At 51.6% G+C, this 22,544-nt stretch overlaps 2 protein-coding genes across 2 annotated transcripts in view; both read right to left on the bottom strand.

The window, feature by feature from the left end:
- Positions 1 to 4,236: 4,236 nt before the first annotated feature.
- On the bottom strand, positions 4,237 to 4,602 carry IUM83_09578 (uncharacterized protein; the record flags this gene model as incomplete). Its single annotated transcript, XM_067934026.1, has 1 exon — positions 4,237 to 4,602. One exon carries the CDS (start codon positions 4,600 to 4,602, stop codon positions 4,237 to 4,239), a length of 366 nt encoding a protein of 121 aa, XP_067796970.1.
- Positions 4,603 to 5,053: 451 nt separating this feature from the next.
- IUM83_09579 (uncharacterized protein) overlaps positions 5,054 to 22,544 on the bottom strand; it is a gene marked incomplete at both ends in the record, with an annotated part of 45,600 nt that continues 28,109 nt past the window's right edge. Inside the window, 2 exons of the mRNA XM_067934027.1 lie at positions 5,054 to 5,460; positions 9,469 to 9,620. Of these exons, the coding sequence (XP_067796969.1) occupies positions 5,054 to 5,460; positions 9,469 to 9,620 (559 nt within the window). The remainder of the gene's footprint in view (positions 5,461 to 9,468; positions 9,621 to 22,544) is intronic.

Consider the following 22,544-nt stretch of genomic DNA (forward strand, 5'->3'; position numbering starts at 1 on the left):
GCCTTTGGGAAACAATAACAGAACAGCTTTTCCCCCAACCACACAAGAGCGACACCGGTGCCTGCAGTGAACGACCTGCAGCTCAAGGTAAACCTTGTAGATAGGATTATGACTGTCGGTGGGTACATCTACTAGTGTAGCGTGTGTTCATCCCTGGCAGGGTCAAGAGTTAGTGGCCGGTGTATTGGTAGCGGCGAGTCGTCGCCAGGAACTGGAGGAGCGAGAGCGCGCTCCATTTATTTCTTCCCGCTGGAGTATAGCTCCGGCACCCTCGTATCACGCCGTAAAAGGCCGGGACCCTTCCTTCTGAGGGCCTGCGTGGTATATTTTGTGTGTGAGAGCGTGCTAGCCTTTGCTCGTGGCTAGTGACGCTGAGTCTTCCGTCGATCGACTAGCGGAAGCTCGGTACACAGGGGAAACATCAACCCGGTGCAAGGGAAAGTTCCTGGGCCTTCAGGTTCTAACCCTAACAAGCCCATTGAGTCTTCGGTGACTCGGTGGGTGTTGTTGGTGGGAAAAGTGTGCCATATATAATTTAGCGCGTGTTCCTACACGACATTACCTCCCTGCTGCTGGTAACCAGCAGTTGTTGCGTTCGAGAGGTCCATTGGCTCCGGACCTCCCGTCCTCGCTACCGGGCGCGGTTGCGGGCTCGGTACGTTTACATGGAGTTTAGCCTGCCCCAGGCTAAACTCTTCTTGCATGGCAAGGGTGATTGCAGCTTCGAGAGTACTCGGGTACTCTCGGAAGAAATAGGTCTTCACGGGCCCATCTCTAAGTCCCTTCATGAACGTGACCACCTTAGTCGCCTCGTCAATTGGATTAGTCACGATATTTGATACCAAATATCGTGCGCGCTGCGCGTAAGCATGGACGTCATGCTTACCCTGCTGAAGGTCGAGGAACTCCGCCCTCGACCGGAACTCGTTTTGCGGGGGCTCAAACGCTTGTTTGAGCTCCTCTTTGAACACTTCGTACGTGCTGAAGCACGTAGGATCGGAGAGTCGGCGTCCATACGCCCAACTCCTTGCGCGTCCGCCAAGGCAGGGCATGGCGAACGCGACCTTCGACAGCGGGTCGACGATGCGTCGAGCCGCTATGGCTGTGTTGAGCTCGACAAGCCATCGGAGGATAGGCTCGCCCTCTCTTCCCACGTAATTGCTTACGCTCAACTTTAATGGTTAAGCTCGCGGTGTCGTCCCTGACGACGCCGTCACTGAGGAAGCAGCATCACGCTGCTCCTTCATGATGAAGCCCAGAGCAACACCATGTTGCTCCGTCGGCGATAGCGTACGCAGTATCGTGGCTATCGCCGCTTCTCCAATGACTGTTGACAGTCGTTGGAGGGCCTCCCACTCTGGATCAGACAGGTGGGGGCAGTCAGCGCGTGCAACATGCGTTGCAGGCGTGTTGGAGCTCTCCATGGGCACCTCCGTGCTCATGTGGTTCTCGGCTCCGCGTTCGTACACCCTGTACGAACGTCACGTAGTCGGTCGTTGGACGGACTACAAAGTGCTACCAGGTCTAGTGGGCCTACTTTGGCTCACTACTTTAGCTTACACGTCGCGCTACGTGTATGAGGAAGCGTAGGAGTTTATTAATAATTTGAATTAATTATACTTGAGTCCACAAATATAATATAAATTAAATAAAACCACCAAGTGACTTAGATTAGGTAAAATGAGAACTGTATTGTTTGTAAATTGATCTTCCTCTAAAATCTGCTAAAAACTGTTTATCATCTATGAAGGGGTTGGCAGCGGCTGGCTGTCAGAGCCCCGCTAATATGCATGTCTCTGATTCGTAGAAAGATGCTGCTTTCTACCAATAGGATCTTTTGGGGTATGTGTGGACCACTCACTGTGGTGGTCCACTTCAATGTATCCATCGGTGTGTCTTACACCAATGTGAGGAAGTATCCAAAACTTTTAACAGATAACCTATCTGTTAAATTCACAAGTGGCTTGCAGCCACTTGTACGTGTAACCCCGTTACAGACTGTTTCAGTCAAGAATCGCCCTAGCAGCTGTGTCAACATTCGCACTCGTACACTCAATCAATTCACAGAGACGCGAAAAGTCATATTTCATGACCAACATATGTTTGCTCTTTGCATTGTAATCACCAATGAATAAGTAGTCCATGTGAAGTGCTTCGTTGCGCTCTTCGGAGCGATACGTCTCGCCCCAAGGTCGTGGTATTGTTTTCCCACCCTGACATGGCAGCACAAATGACAGAGACTACAGAGTTCCCGTGTTCTTGCTCCAACTTTTCAATTAGGAAGTGCTCTTGGAGGTAGTTGATCATCACCTTCACCCCTCGATGGCCCATTGTGTCACAGTGGGCAATCACCAACAGCCTCACGAAGATCACTTCTGCGTCTGCCGGAATCCCAAGCGATTCTGCTTATCTCTCCACAACCCATCACTCAGTTCCTCGAGATGTGTTGGGTGAGTGCACGTCGTCGCTAATTGAGCAATCTTGATATCTTCCTCAGTTGGCCAGTCCGAGTCGTGACGTAGAGGCCAAAGCTCCACTGGCACGTGTTCATCCTGTGTCTGCCAGCGTTTAATCGTCGTAGTCTCCCAAAGTAATTCGCTGCAGGCCCAACGGGATGTCATATCAGCCCACACATTTGCTTGTCCACTGATATGTTCAGTGGTGTACCGGAGTTCATTCAGTTTCAAACGCCATCGCTGCAATTTCCCCGCACACCTCATCTCCTGGTGCGAAGATGAAGATCAAGTTGCAGTGGTCTGAATATAAGCGGAAACATTTTGGACGGGTCAGCGAATAGTCCAGGTCAATCGCTGCTTTAATGATAGGAAATGCCTATTTTCCGAGACGCTCCATTGCTGAGCGGCTCCCTTGAACGTGCTGCTCATGCATTGCACTAGCTGCTGCTGCTACTCAGTAAGGATCCCAGTCCGTGACCACCATCACTATGATTCTCCAATCTGCCTCACTAGCTTCTATCATTAATATGAGTTCCTCGGCGTCATCCGGCGTCACCAAGGTGGTTGAGCTAGCGAGTAGGTGCTTGACTTGTTCAAATCCTCCTCAATGAAATTAATCGCACGCCGTGCTGTAACATTCTTTGTCCGCTGAGTCCCTTCCAAAGCGGTAAGCAGACGCGCTTGTAATGGAGCAGCTACACGAGCAAAATCAATCCGCGAACTGCGCATCCTATGCCTGCTGCACACAACAATTGTTGCAATTCAGCAGCGGTTCGAGGCTAAGGAAGGTCAATCAGCGTCTGTACCTTTTTGCGGTCGTAGCGGTCGTAAGCGACCCCGTCCTCCTTGATTACCCGGCCGTACCGTTTTTTGCCTCTGTAGTGTACACACAGATTTTATCCAGCCCGAGAAATAGGCCGTTCTCCGCCAAAGTGCCGTAGACGCGGTCGAGAACCGACAAAAATCATCGATCGTGTCTACGTAGATAAGAAGGTCACCAACCCACGCCAGTACCTTCTCGTACAAAATGTTTGCCTGTCGCATTATCTTTTCGATCGCTTGCTGAAAGTGAATGGAAGAATCGACAGATCCTTGCTGTAGCCGCGTTGATGTGAAGACGCCATCTTCCGTCATGTGGGACTGCGATTCTTGACTTATCTCAGCGAGCGCCATTTGCCAAAAGCTCTCCAGAAAATCGACCGTTTGCCTGTGTTCATGTTCTTCGTTTGATGAAGCCGAATACTGAGATTGGGCATGGATCCAGCAACAGGTATCACGTGTGCATTAGGTCGACGAAAATCGACTGCCTGACGGAGTCCTCCCTTCTTTCCGGGCTTTTTTCACAAGGCGGGTAGGACTAGCCCATCGACTAGCCTCATTTCGATACACCCAACCAATGGCAACCAGTGATGCGTTAAATGTCTTCATCCACGCGCGCTCCGCAGGTGCGTAGGTGCGAGGTCTCCACCGTATTGACAGAGTTCCATCCTTGAACCGAATGACCAACGGTTCAATCTCCGATGGTGGGTCATTTTCAATGGCGATGCGCCAGATATTGTACCGCATGGCAACTTCAAACAATTCTCTTTTACGCTCTGCAGGGAAACCATTTGCGACAGCGTCGTTGACCAACTCGCAGAGCCGCACAATAATCTTCTTCTTGCCCGGGAGATTGAAGCTGACTGGAGTCTCCGACTCGAACGGATCAAAACCTACCATTTCCTTATTAGCAAGTGCAGACAGTTGCCTCGACATCAATTCCTAGAGCCTTTAATGTCAGTCAGCCCAGCAGGAACTCATCCCCTTCTGTCTCCGTGATGATACAGGTCACTTTGCGCATTCGAGCCTTTCCTGCAGGCGAGATCAACTCCAAGTCCAGTTGAATCGACTCATCGCAACTGATGATTGCGCCTCCAACAGCTTTGCCACCAATCGGTTTTCGTATGCGCGCCACATTCACATCCGGGTAGGCTTGCAGTAATTCCTTCACAGTTCGCCGAGGAATCACATTGTATTTCTTGCCATTGTCTGGGAAGTAGGGCATTGTCACAATCCCATTAAATGCAACATGTATCGAGGTGAGGTCTTCTTCATCGCCCAACACGTGCTTCATTTTAGCCGCTTCAGCGTCTTCGCGTCGATTCATGCGGTCCTTGAATGCTTGTCGAGCTACCTTCTCCTAATCAACAGTGGCTGAAGGACTGTCACTGACCCAGTGAGTGCCCTTGCAATGCAAACAGCGCTGAGCAGGAACACGATCGCGCTTCTTAAAACCCGACCGCTCATCCCGCCTATCATCGCGCAGTGGATGCAGTCAATCTCATTTTTGCAATTTGTAGTTACTGCGATCTCCATTATTGTCGCGAGGATGATTCTTTGTAGTTCTAGTTGAACCTTTGTTTCTGGTCGAGTGGAAGAGATCGAAGGATTGTTGATTCTTGAGTGCCTCCTCCTTGACCACAACAAACAAGTGCGGTACACTGATCTTCACCGTCGGATCGAGGTTCTGATACAGCAAAACGTGCTCCTTCAGTCCGGATAGGTGAAAATTTTCAGTCAACACACGGCATTTTAACTTATCATTGCCATCTACACGCTTATACCAACGCTTCGATGAGTTCGTCAAACTTGTCAAAGTAATTCAAAACCCTGGTCTTAACGTCCTTCTGGCGTAGATCCACCTCCAGGTGCTGGCTCATGATCGCATGAATATCCGGGATCAGATCGCCCATCATGGTAGCCAAAATCTGATTGATCGCTGTAATCAATTTGTCGTTCGCCATCTCGCTCACTGCAGTCTTCAGCTCCAGTTCGCAAAATGTCTCGAGTAAACGGCGGTGGATAGTGGTGATCACTGGCCTCATGACTGTAGCCAGTGACTCACCCGACTCCTGGCAGCGTGCAACCATGGCCGCCTCGTATAGCTCCTCCACTTGACGAGAGCCTCGTGCGAGAAACAGACAATCGGAGGTGGCTCCAATACTGTCCATAGCTTGGTTGTCGGCTGCGGTGTATCACCGTCATCACCTGCGGTGTTCGCCCGACTGTGCTTCTGCTGGAGCCCGCTCATGGCCCGCGTTGGATCGTTGTCCACAGCTAAAGTTAACTGTGTAGTGTCTTTTGACCCTAGCGTACTTGATAATCCGTGCTTGGAGGTGACATGGATCCCGGTATTCTATGCAGCCACTGCGGCACATACCGCAGTAGTTTCTGTTAGTTTATCTTTGCTACATGCCTCCTTAGTATGCAGTATACAAATGCTGAGAGTTCACCCCGCTCTCATGCTCCTTCGTGTCGTAGGTAACGACCTTGCGAAGTGTCTGCTGGATGTAGCGTGTCCCAGGCTACCACTGCAACCTGGGAGAACAAGCTGCTCCGCGTTCCAAATTTGTGGGACCATGCGACGTAGATGGCTGTGTCCCAGCCAACTCCGACAAAAACATTAACACCGGCAAATGCTTCAACTTTCTCAGTGACTGCTGGAACGCTCATGATCATTGATGACGTTGTGGAACGCTTCGGTCAGCAGAATGTTAAGCCTGCGGGCAACCCACGCGCGTCAGGAACGAAGCTGACGAAGACACAGTCGCCTGGAACGGTCAAGGAGGGAGCTAAGATGCGGTGGCGATCGTAACGTTCCCTCATCGGGTGTCTGCTGTACGCCATGACATGCGCCAGACCGAACATCGCTTATGTGATGACGCAGCTGTCGCGGTTCCTGGAGAACCCCGGTCCGCAGCACTGGAGAGCTGCTATTCGCGTGCTACGCTACTTGAAGACAACGCGGGAGCATGGTATTGTGTACCAACGCGGCGATGACAACGTCAGGATTGAAGCGTTCACGGACGCTGATCGGGGAAACAACATTGATGACAGGCGTTCCGTGTCAGGCGTCATGGTGAGGATCGAGAACGGTCCGGTAGTGTTCAAGTCCAAGTTCAAGATAACGGTTGCGATCAGCTCTGCTGAAGCTGAGTACATGGCCCTGAGCCTGTGCATTCAGGAGGTACTCTAGACGCGTGCGATGCTGAAGGACATGGGCAAGGAGCAAGTGGATGCGACGCAGATGTGGAAGACAATCAAGGAGCCATTGCATTGGCTCAAAACGCTGGGTACCATGCTAGAACGAAGCATGTGGATATCCGACACCACTTTATCCGCGAGAACGTGGAACGCGGAACGGTCAAGGTGGACCAAATCGACACGAAGCACCGACATGTTGACGAAGGCGCTCGGGACAAAGATAATAAAGTACTTACGGGACGCCAGCGGGATCATGGCGAAGGTCACCGTGCAGTAGCGGTGAGTGGGAGTGTTGAAGTGCACCGCTAGCACGACTCGGACCGCGAAAAGCGGTTCACCCTGAATCGCCCTAGAACGCTTCCTATTGTCTGATCATGGGATGGTCGGCTTGGTTGGTTCGACGGAGCAGGAAACGGTGTTTACACAAGCTCACACGAGTGGACAACAAGAAGGGCAAGTGGGGAGTAGAGTTAAAAAGGACGAGTAGGACAACTTTGGTAACTTTAATCAACTCACTTCGGCATTTGCCACCAATACCACAAGCGTTCATCAATAGTCTATAGTTGATAGCAGCACCTTATCACCATGATTTTCTATCGTGCACATTACATTCAAACCGTCCTCTTCGTTAGAACGCACTCTTCGGAAATACAAATGCCATTGCACAGCTTACGAACCGCATAACAAGTCACTCACTCGCTGTGACGATATCAAACAGTCAAAATTGCGACTTTTACGGTATTATTTTTCTGCGCCATACGCAGACAAATTCGTGAGGGCTCCAGAAATAACAGTAGTTTGTGTGGCGACCACACAGGTGGATTTTCGAACTTGTATGCACCGAACGCAGAAAATTTGACACAAAAACAGCGAGCGGCGAATAAAAAATTCATGATAATCAAGCGCCTGTTGAACCGAACCAAATGAATCATATTCAACAGGTATTTCGATTGGATAATAATGGCACCTGAGTGGCATCCGCCTAAGGACTCTGGATAAAACCCAGAGAACAATTATTAAGATAAAGTCGTTGTGTCACCCCCATCTATCTAAACTCTGCACCGTTTTTGCCGAAAACCTGACAGTTTTTACGTGTTGCATTGAGGCCGTGCGTTGCGGTAAACCCATGGTTTACGGTAGTGGATGAGCTCCTCAAGAACGAAGTGCCGTCTTAGAAGGCATCGTCCCCGCGTCCAAGGCGGCCAGCATCCAGCTCTTCGTGCTCACCCCTGGCCGTGGTCAACAACGACCACCGCTGTAGAACGGCAATTACGCCGAGAAGAAGATCAACAGGCAGTATCATACTGCAGGATTCCTGCAAAAGGGGAAAAAATATTCCTGCTCAACCCGAAAGTGCTGTGAGTTTCCTAACTTTTTTGTTTTGTTTTGATTTGATTGCGATTCACCCGCTGCTGCTTTGACTCGGTCTCGGTCTCGGTCTCGGTCTCGCCAAACTCTCACACCGCGTCCATTGTGCTGTTCCTCCATCAGGTCTCTGTGATGGTCTTTCCGATACATTTTCCAAGTACAAAAAAATCTTTCGCCGAAGAGACGCCTACTCCGAGGCCCCTCCGGACATTGCCGCTACGAGTATTCCAGCTCAAATCGCAAAGTTTCCCAACTTTTTGTTGTTGTTAGCAAACTAATGATGTTAAGTAAATAAATTATTTAGAGACGAGAGAATAGTGGATCAATGCAGTGGACATGGACGGTAACTTACTTATGGCGGCACGCCTGAACTAGGTCGTCTGCGACTTAGCTGGGAACACCTATGTTGTGAAGTGCAGCTGCAAACATTGATACAGATTGCCGTGACATGGTCGACCTCGAGATCGAGATAATATGTCGACCAAGGAGAACAACATATCTTGTCGATGAGGCCAACTTGCTGCATTTCTCGTTCTCCACCTCGTCGATATCTTCATTCGCTTCAGCATGCGACTCATCATCTTGGTGCAGTGCCGCCATAACTCTTGGATTCCCCTCGACGCCGGAAAATGATTCGACGATCAATTCGGCTGGATTACACACGGTAGCACACAAAAACTTCAAAATAGGGATATTGTGAAATTCTCGTCCACTTCTACCGCAACTCATTATGGCGGTCACGCACACTTTCATCTTGCCAAACTAGGTAATCGCCGGGGGTCACGCACTATAGCGTTCTTGCGTATTATATCTCTCACCCAATTCTATTAGGAACGATCGGATTCATAGTTCAACGTGCAGTCCTCCCGGTTTAAGTTACATCGATCTAGTATAAGCGCTTGATTGTATTATCATATACTTATTTTCGCACGCTCGCCGCAAAATCCAGAGCTGTTGTGAGCGAAGCACGGCTTTGTTATAAATTACGTGTTCCGTAATAAATTACAAAACCAGTAGTGTATACAGAATAACACAGTGCGTGCGCTATATAATCTAGCATATATTAAAAATGATAGCCTGCTCAATTAGAGTGACACTGTCGCACCATGCGTAGGTTTTACGGTTCGAGAAATACTATGCTGCAAATGACGGGTTGAAATTGCCAACGTTGTTCACTGAACATACCTTTTTGATGAGCAAATGAAATGAAAGGCGTACGTTTGGACTAAGGAAAGATCACAGAGGCAAAAATGTAAGTGATGCGATGCTTAGAGCGGCATCAAAGAGAACCAAAACTATATAGTAGTTCGCTAGGATGAAATCTAAATCATTCCTCCCCTCAATTCGGACTTCATAATATAGGTGTAGAATGCATTTCATTCATATCTTCCTATAGTGTTCGCTCTAGAACATGACTGCTCCACTCTTTCCTTTCAAGATGACTCCAATAATTCTCACTCTGTCATTTGTTGGACACGTGAGACAAAGCGCTTGGGCTTCCTGCACCTTCCCCTGTCTTCCTTCGTGACCTTTGGGTTCAAGCAACGCGCCACCTCAAACAAACAAGTGTTTGCGTACAATACGCGATCCGACCCGCACACTGGATCGTAATCGCGCTCACAGAGTGTCGGGCACTTGTCTTCCGGGTCGAAATTCTGGGCCTCAATTCGCGCGCTAGTGCTCGTCACCTGCAGCAGCGCCACCACCGCCAAAATCACCAGCTTGTTCATAGTCGCTCGGTTCTTGTCCCTAATCGCGGTGTCGCCGCTTTTGCTGTTCGGAGCAAAACACAAAGTGAGGGAGGCTCCTCAACGACGAGCAGGATTGGCGCCGGTGAAGCCAGGGCTTGGCTTGATCATCTGTGATCAGGTCAATGATGGGAACGACACAGACAAGCCGAAGCAGTCATGTGTACGGATTAATGTTGACGCAGGGAACCCAGTTGTCTACCGTAGACAGGTGAGTACACATGTAACCGTCTGTAACTCTGACTTGCCTGTCAATGATACTCGCTGGCTGCCTCCGGTTGTATACCATTTCAGGATCAAATTGAGAATTTCCCGGTTCAAGACGAGAAATTCAAAACGAGAAGATCGTGGTAGGATGCTCTTTCTATAGTCCGAAATTCATAATATGTGGATAAAGATGATCTGAGCTATTCTCGTTTTGATCTTGAAAATTCTCAATTTGATCCAGAAATGGTGTACATGTACACTTTTCGAACTACAGTCGTGTAGACCTGGTGATCCCACCTCGTTTATGGGATTAACTCGTGCTGTACGTAAATCAGTTGGACTGTGTACATGTACAGACAATCCTCTTTGTTTGTTGTGGTATCCCAAATAGTGATGTTTTCTCGAGGGGGGAGGATTGTCTGTATGTGGCTCGATCTCGCTCATAATCTTCCCTCGCAGTTCGCTCAGTGCCCTGTCGTAATCCGTGATGAGATCGAAAGACAAAGACAGTACGTAAATACAGTTGACGTAATCGTACATATGTACCGTATAGGATACGGTATTATCGTATATGTATACATGTACCGTGGTGATAATTTACGTGTTCGTGTAACCCGTTATGCTGCACCTAAACTCAGTATAGCGAAATAGCAACAAAATACGGTGTGACACACACGATACCGTACTAGGCACAATACGGGGAAGCCTTCCGCAGATGGATGTGCACCCCGTCTCTCCTATTCGGCTAGCGGAGGAAGCGCTAACCGCGTTGCTCTCCTGCTCTGTCCTCTTCGTCAACCTCAGGCGATCGAGGTCCCGCTGTCTGCCCGCACCGGGAGCTGCGCTAGTGGTTCTGTGTATCATGTGAGCGACAACTGCGGGTTAACCTAACCCTCGCTTACTGCTGGTTCACCGGATATACGTGGATAGGCGTCATCCCACTACATGATCGCCGTGATTTACGGTATTACAATCTGCATTTCGTTGAGATAGAATCTAGCCGATGCAGCAAGCAACCCATACTGTTGTTGAACTTTGGGACATAGTTCACGAAACGGATACCGTTTTATCCCGCATATTAAGTGCCGTGGTCTCTACGCGAATACAACGGGGCACAGGGCTCTATTTGTTTGTAAGGCCTATGTGCTAGACATCGACCAAATTGCTGAAGTCTGCAGAAGTAGGGCTTTCACCTCCTTCTGGTAGCCTGCTCGAACTGCAAGACTCTCTTAATGCCCCACTCACTGCTCATGATGACGCTAATACACCATTGCACGGCGTTATTCTCAAAGTCAACAGTCAAATTCAAAAGTGCACGCTCAAATTCACACGACCTACATTGCCGCATATTTTTCATATCTCGGGCAACGAGGAGGTGGGCAGACCGTGGAATCTCGTTTCGTGACCGCGTCTGGCTGACGACTACATTGCGAGCTCTACAAGCGGACTAATGTGGCAAGGCCAGGAAGACAATTTAGACGTCGGGCAAGCTCTTCTGAAGTCTCTACTAAGACTTTCAAGGTTCCGAATCGAGAACGCGTGGACAAAAACAGATACTACGATCAAGGTGCAAGGTTCCGGCTCCGCCCGCCAAGTCGGCCGGGAAAATTGTACCCAGTTCTTCTTCTGGGCCTTTCTGTATAACGTCCAACATATTGTCATTCACTATGTCATGCTATAGTTCGTGTGGTGGCGGCCGGCGATATGATACAACCGAAGAGAACATGCTACAACTTACTCGCTCTATGCGAGGTCTTCGCGTGCTCAAATTGTGGCACTGCTACCATGAGTGCTGGTTGTTCTCTGGATTGCCTTAGGCTGATGCCACTCAGGTGTCAGTATTCTCCACTCGAATTACCTGCTGAATACCGACACCCCACTTACCGGCACAGTGTACCAGGCAAAAAAAAGCCTTTGCCTTTTTCGGTTACCGGTATGCATACCGAATGAGGGTCGGTTTGAAACAGCTTACCCGTGCCCACTGGTTTCGGGGGAAAACCACAGTTCGGAGATTTGAATGTATTTGAATTTGATCGAATAGTTCTCTGGATTTTATCCAGAGTCCTTAGGCGGATGCCACTCAGGTGCCATTATTCTCCAATCGAAATACTGTTGGTTTGGTGCTTGAGTGGAAGAGGGCAAATGCCGAAGTGAGATTTATCGTTAAGCCTAAATCTACGTTACTGTCCTCCTCTTCCTGTTGTTCCCCTTGTGCTCCTTGATGCCTCTAATCATGTTGTTTACCCTACCGAGGACTCAGTGCCAGTCTTCGGTCCATCCAACCACATCATTGCTAGGCACGTGCCGTGCCCACCGTCAACTCGTTCACCGCGGAGTCATCTCCGGACGAGTCTTCGCTGGGTCCGTCCCGTCTCCGGGTGAGTCTTCGCTGGGTCCGTCCTGTCTACACTGGCGGTACACAATACCATCAGTCCTGTCTACACTCGCGGCGCACAATACCAACACTCCCACTCGCCGCTAGTGTTGAGTAGCCTTGGCGATGACTCGACTCGCCTCGAGCAGGTACTGCAGGCGCATGGTTCCCACAGCCTTCGTTAACATGTCGGCGAGCTGATCCTTCGTCGGCACGTAGTCGACCGCGATGACTCCCCGCGCCACGTTCTCACGGACGAAGTGGTGCTTGATGTCCACGTGCTTGGTTCGAGCGTTGTAGCCTGCGTTATTTGCCAACGCGATGGCTCCTTGGTTATCCTCCCACACTCGCGTAGCTCCCACTTGCTCGTGGCCCAGGTCCTTCAGCATGGCTCGGGCCCACAGCACCTCCTGGGTGCACAGTCCGAGTGCCATGTACTCGGCCTCCGTCGAGCTTAGCGCCACCGTGCGCTGGTACTTCGACTTGAAGACCACCGGCGCCCAGCTGATCATCACCATCGTTCCGGATACCGAGCGGCGGCCGTCCAGATTGCTGCCCCAGTCCGCGTCCGTGTACGCCTCGACCACGATCTTCTCCTCGTTGCCGTTGTAGACGATGCCGACGTCTCGGGTGCTCTTTAGGTACCGGAGCACTCGGACCGCAGCCTTCCAATGCTGTTGCCCAGGATTCTCCAAGAATCTTGACAACTGTGTGACTATGTATCCCACATCCGGGCGAGTGCACGTTGTAATGTACAACAGACATCCAATGAGTGCTCGGTATGGCTTTACCTGCATTGTCTCACGTTCGGCGTGAGTCGTCGGTGACTGAGTCTTCGTCAGCTTCAGGCCCGACTCGCACGGGTTCACCACCACCTTGGCGTCCTGCTGGTTGAACCTCTTCACCACGTCGTCAATGTAACGCGTCTGCTTTATCATGAGCGTCTTGGTCATGTAGTCGTGGCTGATCTCCATACCAAGGATGAACTTGGCCTCGCCCAACTCCTTCATCTTGAACGAGTTCTTGAGCGCCACCTTGACCTCCTGGATCTCAGCAGTCGTCTTGGCCGCAATGATCATGTCGTCCACGTACAGGCAGATGTACACGTACATGTCATCCTTGCCCTTGACGTAGACGCACTGGTCAGCACCGCAACTCCGAAATCCGATGTTCACGAAGACTCGGTGGATAGTCTTGTGCCAAGCATACGCTGCTTGCTTCAGACCGTAGATCGCCTTCTCGAGTCTGCACATCATGTTCCTCGCGTTCGCGACGCCATAGGGCACCTCCATGTACACTCGCTCCGTGAGTCCGCTGTTGAGGAACGCAGTGTCCGCATCCAACTGCTCGACCACGTACGCCTTCGCCACTACCACCGAAAACACAACTCGGATTGAGTTCATGTTGGCCACTGGCGAGTATGTCTCGAAGAAGTCTACGCCAAACTTCTGCTTGAACCCTTTCGCCACCAGGCGAGCCTTGTACCTGATTACTTGGCCGTGCTCGTTGCGCTTCTTCGCGAACACCAATCGACATCCGATCGGCCGAGCATTCGCAGACCTCTGCACCATCGTCCAGGACCCATTGTCGGCGTGTGCTTTTAGCTCCACGTTCATCGCCTTGATCCACTCCGAAGACTCGTTGCTACGCATCGCCTGTTGATACGTGCTTGGCGCGTCGTCCGCCTCACCGACATCTGCAGCGTAAGCCAACACAGCTTCTGCAAGTAGGTTATCCTCGTCATACCTCGGTCGCTTAGGCGATGGAGGCCAAAAGTGATCGTCGTTGTCCGAGTCTTCGCTGCTGTGCATCCTCGAGTCTTCGGCGCCTGCTAATCCATCTCCAAGAATCGCAGATTCACGTACGGGCCGGATTCGTTCCGGTTCTGGGTGGAACACCATTTCCTCAGTCATCGCTGGATTCCCCACCCTTTGGAAGTTCGTCAGATCCTGTACCGATGACTCGTTCAACTCCGCCTCTGGCATCTCCGAGTCTTCGGCGGTGTCTCCCACTGACTCCAATGGGTTATCAGTCGTAGGTTGCTGCGCAGGGTCCGGTAATGCAGCATCCTCTCCATCCTTCGTCACTTGGATGGTCACCGAGTCTTCGGTGGACGCCGTGTCGTAGATGCCATTTACTTCTCGTTCGTCGAGTTTCACCGATCTGGTCACCTTCACCTTGTTTGACTCCAAGTCGTACACTCGGTAACCCTCCGAGTCTTCGGCGTACCCCAGGAACATGCACTTGACGCTCTTTGCTTCCAACTTCGTGCGTTTGGCCTTGTCAATGTGTGCATACCCGATCGACCCAAACACGCGTAAGTGGTCCAACCGAGGTTTCGCCTTGAACGACAACTCGTACGGAGTCTTCGTTGGGTTCATACTGTTGGTCGACCGGTTGGTTAAGTACACTGCCGTGCTGACTGCCTCTGCCCACCCCAACGTGGTCACACCCTTGTAATGCAGCATGCTCCGAGCCTTCTCCATGATCGTACGATTCATCCGTTCTGCCACTCCATTCTGCTGAGGGCTATACGGGACGGTCTTCTGGTGCATGATCCCGTTCTGCCACTCCATTCTGCTGAGGGCTATACGGGACGGTCTTCTGGTGCATGATCCCGTTCTGCCGGCAGATCTCGTCCATCGACTTGTTGACGAACTCGCTGCCATTGTCCGAGCGCAGGCACTTGATGCGCTCTCCCCACTGATTCTGGTACAGCTTCATGAACAGCTTGAACTTGATCGCGACCTCGCTCTTCTTAGTCACGAAGTACACCACGACGTGCCGCGAGTAGCCGTCCACGAAGGTGAGCACGTACCTGGCCCCGCCCTTAGACTTCGTCTTCATGGGGCCCATCACGTCCGTATGAACGAGTTCTAGCGGACGTGTCGTTTTCGTTAACGATCGCGACGGGAAGTGCGTGACCGTCTGCTTGCCCTTCATGCATCCGCCGCATAGGGTCTTAACCGTTTTCTGAGTCATCGGCAGCCCAATCGTGGCTTGCCGAGTCTTCGCCAACGAGTCGCCGTTGAGATGTCCCATGCGAGCGTGCCAAAGATCCCATCCGCTTTCGACCCCCGAGTACTCCGTGTAGTACGCCGTGTTCTGCTGGCATTCCAGCACGTACGCCTTGCCGATCTTCTTCCCTGAAGCGATCGCCGTCGACTTGTCCCAAATGACACACGACTTGCGCTGGAACTCCACGCTCATGCCGCGCTCAGCCAACTTTCCAACCGAGAGCAGTCGTCGGTCGAGGCCGGGTATGTGGAGTACCTCTACCATTCGGATCCGCTTGCCGTCGATGCCCGTCAAGCCTACTGACCCCGTCCCAGCCACGCGAATCTTCTTTCCATCCGCGATAGTCACAAACATGTCCGCCGACATGTCCGCGTACTCGAACAAGTCGTCGCGGTGTGGCGTCATGTGCGCCGTCGCACCGCTATCGATCAGCCACCCTGCTGACCGATCCTCACCAACAGCGAAGACTGAGTCTTCGCTGGTGACACCATTACCTTGCTCCGGGCAGTCCCGCTTCATGTGACCGAATTTGTCGCAGTTGAAGCACTTGCCCTTGAACCTGCCGAGCTTTCGCCCGCCATTGCTCTTCCGGTCGAACCCCTTGCCGACCTTGTTGAACCTTTGGTTCTTACCCTTACCTCCGAACGAGGTAGCCTTCAGCGCACGCTCCGAAGACTCCTTTTTCTCTTGTCGCTCGTACTCCTTGAGCAACTTCTCCTTGACCTCGATGAGCGTCACGTCCTTGGAGTTCTCGACGATCGATTAGATCAACTCGTACTCAGCAGGCAGACTGCTCAGCAAAATAACGAGTTGTCGGCCATCGTCCAGCGGCTCGCCCAGCGTTTGCAGGCCCACGATGAGCTCGTCGAACTTGTCCAGATGCTTCGACATCGTCGAGCCTTCCTCCATCTTGAACTCATGGAGGCGACGAGTCATCGCCACGCGGTTATACATCGTTGTCCGGTTGTAGAACTCTCCCAGAGTATTCCACGCTTGAATGGCCGAGGTGGCCGACCGAATCTTCGTGTGATGCTCCACCGCCACTCCTTGGGCGATGAGTCCGAGCGCCTTCATGTCGTTCAGCAACCAGGCCTCGGTGACCTCATTCGGGTCCTTCACCACTTGCACGTGCGCCAGCAGCCCCTTCCTCGCCAGCGTCATCCGCATAGCGAACTCCCAGTGGAAGTAGTTGTCGCTTCCCAGGATGACTTCGGCCTTCTTGCTGGACGTCGTCATGTCCGTCGTCGTGGGCTTGAGCTTGTGCGGCTGTTAACCTGTTGGTTTGGTGCTTGAGTGGAAGAGGGCAAATGCCGAAGTGAGATTTATCGTTAAGCCTAAATCTACGTTACTGTCCTCCTCTTCCTGTTGTTCCCCTTGTGCTCCTTGATGCCTCTAATCATGTTGTTTACCCTACCGAGGACTCAGTGCCAGTCTTCGGTCTATCCAACCACATCATTGCTAGGCACGTGCCGTGCCCACCGTCAACTCGTTCACCGCGGAGTCATCTCCGGACGAGTCTTCGCTGGGTCCGTCCCGTCTCCGGGTGAGTCTTCGCTGGGTCCGTCCTGTCTACACTGGCGGTACACAATACCAACAAATACCTGCTGAATACGGTTCAGTTGATTCGGTTCAACAGGCGCTTGAGGGGACCGTGATGTTGAATTACCTGTGCTATAATCAAATTATGCTGGCGTGTTGACCCATCCAGTTTTTATTAAGTAAAAAACGCTATTATTTCAAATAACTTGTACTCCAGTATAATACCTGTGACAGATACTTTATCTGATCACTCGAGCGACATCCGCGGGTTTTTCCCGCGTTCAGGTAACATGCAGTCCTCGTGAAGATGAGGGGTGGTCGCCTCCGTTCATTAAGACAAAGTCGTGCGCAGCTCTGAAATTTCGTGGCCTAAATTTGAAGCAGATGAAGCAAAGTTACGCCCTGCATCGATTTGTTTATTTCTCGTAGCCTACACGATCACAGGCAAACTCTAACAAAGCCGTACTTCGCCCTGGATTTTCATTTGTGGACCGCACAGCATAACACTAGGTAGTTTTTGCTGTAGTATAGTACTGCTCTCATCTTTTCTTTAACCCTTTTGCGGTTCAAGGGTGCATTTTTCGCCTTTTAAGCCTGTTTCCAGAACACGGTGCGAAAACGGCCAGTAAAAGGGCGCTCTACGCGCCCTTTTACTGCTAGAGCACCTAGTTTTGTTACTCCCAATTACAACCAATCGCAGCGATTCAGCTGTAGGATCGGCTGTTATATTTCAAGCTTATCGCCACTAAGTACGTAATTTATCTTGACACGTCGCCGGTATCACTGAATAGTTGCCTATAAAAACGGTTTTCGACTTGCCACGTCGTCACGTCGATGATAAAAACCGGAGGGGGGCCTCCTTGGCGCAAGCTGCCACCACTCATTCATGCCATAGAAAACGCAAGATACATGTATATCTGCTAGTCAATACAAACTTCCTGATACACGCAACCTTTCTCACCAATGCGTACAAGCTTTTCGGATTCGGAGGACAAGGCGCTAGTACAGATTGCATTCCTGTTCGAGCGTGAAAGGCTTCGTATTACCTGGGAGTATGTTGCTCGCCAGATGAGGACGAATCGCCCTGTTCGTCAGCTCAAGTGTCGCCTGGCCATCCTCGAGAGGACGTATGGAAAGAGTCTGAAGGACTTTCCACGGTGTTTTTTTGGGAGACGCCTTTTCCGGGAAGACACTGTAGTCTACGGACCTGGTCTACTACCCGTTCGAGGTCGTCAAGCTCTACGTACCGCAACTCAAGATCACCAAGGATCCGCTGAAGCTGCTACAACCGTCCATACTACTGCTCACCCAGCGCCAATCGAAGCTGCTGCTGCTCCGACCGTCACTGCTGTGGCTCTCCCTGCACGCGTCGCAGTTGCTGCTGCAGGAGGAGCTGCTGTAGCTCCTCGATCGTCTGTCGATGCTTCTGCTGCTGCAGCTCGTCCAGCACGCGTCGCAGTTGTTGCTGCTGCTCCTGCTGCAGCCGTTGAAGCACGTCAGGATGAATCGCCTGTTGGTCTTCTGACTCAAACTGAAGCGTCAAGAGCACTTGATTTAATTTTTGGAGACATCAGCGCGGTTGATGTGCGGCAGCCAGCTGGCCGTACGCAGGACAATGCTGGCGAAGTCCTACCACCAGGTATATCAGTCCTCATAGGTGCGTTGGGGCGGATTGATGCGAGCGACGTATTTCTCGATGTTGGCGCTGGGATTGGCAACGTGCTCGTGCAAATTGCACTGACAACAGACGTGCGGGCCTGCGTGGGTGTCAAGATGCGTGCTGATCTCTGTGCGCTTGCTGAGGCGCGCATCCAACAGCACGTCCGGGAGCTTCCGCTGCTTCGGAAAGTATTCGTGAAGGCAACAGATGTAAGAGAACCGCTATAGCATCGCAATCGCCAACACGCGACGCCACGATTGTGTTTGCCAATATTTTTCTTTTTGAGGAAGATGCAAAGCTGGTTGTGACACGTGAGCTGACCGCTTTACCAAGGGCTCGTATAATTGCCGCGACATCAATGTTTTGTTTCAGCCACCGTTCATCGTGCTCAAAGCCATTCTGTTCTAGCTGGAAGTTTGTACGTGCCGTGCAGTGCGCCGTTAGTTGGAAATCAGCGCTGCATCCGGTTTACATTTACTACAAAAACAAAATTAGTTGAGATTCACATCAATGTAGCGTTCACGCATCATCAAAAATCGTTTGACAAATCATTTAGTAGTTGAGCGATTGACGCGCAACAAGCCGCTGTGCACCACCATCTTCAACGACTTCACCATCAAAAATGTGCCTGCTAGCCGCCAATCTCACGTCGAAGGCCAAGAACCACCACATGGACGTCAAGATCGAGCAGGAGGGCGAGGGCCGCCCGTACTCAGCAATGTCGTGGGCAGCGCTACGACCGTGGCCAGCCGCTGAGCCGCACGCTGCGACGCCGGCATCACTGAGACCGAGATGCTGGAGCGCCCCCTCGAGCGCCCCCTCCACGGCTCCAGCGGCGTGATCGGCGACGGACTACCAGAACCTCGAGAAGATTGAGGCTGCCGAGAAGCACACCAACTGCATGCAGTGCTACTTTAGAGCGGCATTCTGGACCCGGTCACCGTGCCCTACCACGTGCACATGTACTTCCTGCAGGATCCCGACTACGTCGTCCCGACGGCCAGCGAGAACGAGACTGACAACAACACGATCGCCGACAAGGTCTTCCTCGAGCGCGGGCGGCCGCCTTAAAGAGATCTACCAGGAGTGCATCATCAAGTCCATGAGTCAGGTGACGCCCACGTTCCACACCGAGGTCTGAACCGAGTCAGACGGCTCCTAGATGGCCCGTGTAGCCATGGCCTACCGCAGCAGCTCGACACACTCGCACTTCTCCAGTATCGCCGGCGCGTGCCACCAGCACGGGCTTTTCTCGCAAGCACAAGTACGACGAGTTCGATCCCAGCGTCATCTACGGCTTCTACTTGCAGAAGCCGGACACCCCCGATGCAGGGCACTGGTAGCTTCGGGGACTGCCTCGCCGCCGTCGTGAACGATGCGTCCATGCACGCCATGCTGCCTTGCACGTCGCTGACGCCCATGCTCACCGGCGGCCTGCTGACCCCGCAGCAGATCGCGTACGCCTACGCTGCCTGGAAGTTTACCTTCCACTTCATCCACCACCTGCCGGAGTCCTTCGCCGTCGTAAGTAAGTCGCTGCGTGACCGGGACCCGTCGTCCTTCGCGCGTCTCGAGCATCTCCGCCCCACCAGCAGCTCTTGGACCATATTCTGAGCTCGACTGACATCGTTCAATATCCACAAGTCCGACTACAACACGAGCAATACCATGGCAACACTGCGAAAGTTCATCATGGCTGGGCGACATCTCTACTTCGTCATAAACGTTCCCCTACAGCGCAATTTGTCGAGCTACGGCTGGCCTAGCAGGAGCACTGCTGGCAACAGATTTTTTTCCCTTAGGTCGCAGCTTTGCTATATCCGACTGGCGTTTAACGTTACCCTTCTCTGTAAAAAGTCCCTGGGCCAAGTAAAACTGATGAAATTTTTCCCAGCATGTGAGAGTCGTATACGGGCACGTCCAAGGCTTGCCGTTTTCTACATGCACAACGCTGCACAGGCACATCGCATGCGTTGAACAGTAATTTGTCACTTCCGTCGGGTACCGACCCTCCCACCTGCACACGATGCAGCGTCGTCGCTTTCCGTTCTTATCGGCAAAAAGCTGCTTTGAAGCCGTCATAAAGCATGCATTTGACCGCCGTTCTTCACTGAAGTTCGATTGCTGGCTTGATGGTGTATGATGTGGTGTTACGCTTTGCTCTCGTCCTTCAGCAGCACCGCTATACAACAGGCGGTCATTGCTGGGAGCGTCGGCCCATTTCCCACTGATGAGCTCTTCAATCAACTCCATCATAAACACTCGGTGGGGGTCTCGAACTGTTGGCTGAGTTCGTGCTAATCGCCGAGTCAAGTAAGCATTAGATCTGGCAACATCGATTAGTGCCAATGCGAGTTTCTTGTGCCAACGTTTAAATGAGTGTCCATCTGCTATCGAAAACCTCCCACGGATCTGGTCTAGTCGGTCCACTCCTTGCATGTTCTTATTGTATTGTGCAACACACACGGGCGCTGAGAATGCTCGGGATTTCTTTCCAATTAATCGCGTGACAGTAGTAGTTTTTGACGCATCAGCATTTGACACCATATTCACGATATTGCCATCGCACCACGAAGCAGCCAGCATGTTGTGGTCTCGGGAGACTGCCTGGAGGTGGTCCACGCGTACACAACCATCGTTTTTGTCCAGCATCGTGTGCGTAGGAAAATGCTTACTGTTGCCCCGGATTGTACCTCGCCCGTACAGGCCCTTCAGACGAAGTTCTTGTAGTAGTTGAACACTGGTTTAATAGTTGTCCATGTTCAGCACTCGGTTAGACCCAAACAATGGTCTCGCCACTTCTAATACATGCTTTCGAATCTTAGACACATTGTCCAGTTCCTCGCGTAGCTGTTGCGCCTCTGCTTGCCCCACAACGCCTTGCATCCGATCAGCAATGTCGCTCTGATTGCAGTGAAGCTGATAGTTTAAAGCTATCCACGATGTTGAGCAGCAAAGCATGTAGAGGCGAAAATGATACTTGCCTGTGGGTTTCATAGGATTGTACACGATGAGATGGCGCCCTTGACGCGCCCGACACGCGACGCTTGCCTCATCAACGGCGACATCTCGCCCCACGTTGATGTACTGTGCGCCAGTAATTTTCAACAAATTCAAAAGCGGGCGAATTCTCGCCGCTGCGTCCTGCTGCAGTGTCGTTGGAACAGCGTTAAAGCTCAAACATCGTCGAAAAAGCTTGAAGCGGCTCAATGCCATCACCCCACCCAGCGAAGTCGTGGCCCCCCCAAAGATCAGGTCCTCTGGTTGTTGACCCCAGTAGTTGGCATACTCCCCTTTATCATTGACAGCCATGTAGAACATTATTCCCAAGAACACCATCAGTTCTGACATCGTGAACGGGGTGGAGAGCTTCACGTCGTTCACAACAGCATATTTGTTGGTTTCAAAGAGAACTTGCCGCCAAAAATAGAGAGGGAGATAGGCAAGAAAACTTGAGCTTGCCGAGTGCTCAAATATGTGCTTGAACTGGGGGCGGAGGTAAGTGGTAGTTGATCCATCTGCATGCTCGTACAAGTAAGAAGGAGCCTCAACTTGAGCAGAAGGATCGAAGCGCATGTTAGCTATTGCTTCAACTTCTTCAATGCTGGTAGGCAGCACCTCTGTTGGATCAAAAGCTTCAAAACTCTCCGCGGTTTCAAGATCAAACAGGTCATCTGAGACTTGGATGGTCTCCGAGGAGTCAGGCTGAACAAGCAACTGCCAGTACGGGGTCTTCGTCAGCGTGACAGCGTCATAGTTCAGAACACCACGCTGGATGACACCAATTCCAACGTGCTCCACTGCTTTCTGGAACTGGCTGTCCAGCCACCGAATCTGAAATAGTGAGCAAAATTTTCCTTTTCGCATTTGCCGACACACTTTACCGATAATATACGCCGTACCGGCTGGTCTGTACGCCTTCGTTTTCATCCATGACTCTCGTTCGGGGGCAAAGGATACCAGCTTGTTCACGTAGACGTCTTGTAGCATGGCAGTAGAAGTACGCGTGGGTGTGGTCTCAGCCGCCGTCAGCGCTTGTGCAGGCGGTTCCATAGAGGTTTCATCAGCATCACTTTCCGACGAGAAATCTTGGTATTCACTCCCCGACGACAGTCTTTCATCACTTTCTTCTGTTGCTGAGTCCAAACGGT

The sequence above is a fragment of the Phytophthora cinnamomi genome (genome assembly GCF_018691715.1).
Source record: "Phytophthora cinnamomi strain GKB4 chromosome Unknown Contig15, whole genome shotgun sequence".
In the NCBI taxonomy this organism is placed as follows: Eukaryota; Oomycota; class Peronosporomycetes; order Peronosporales; family Peronosporaceae; genus Phytophthora; species Phytophthora cinnamomi.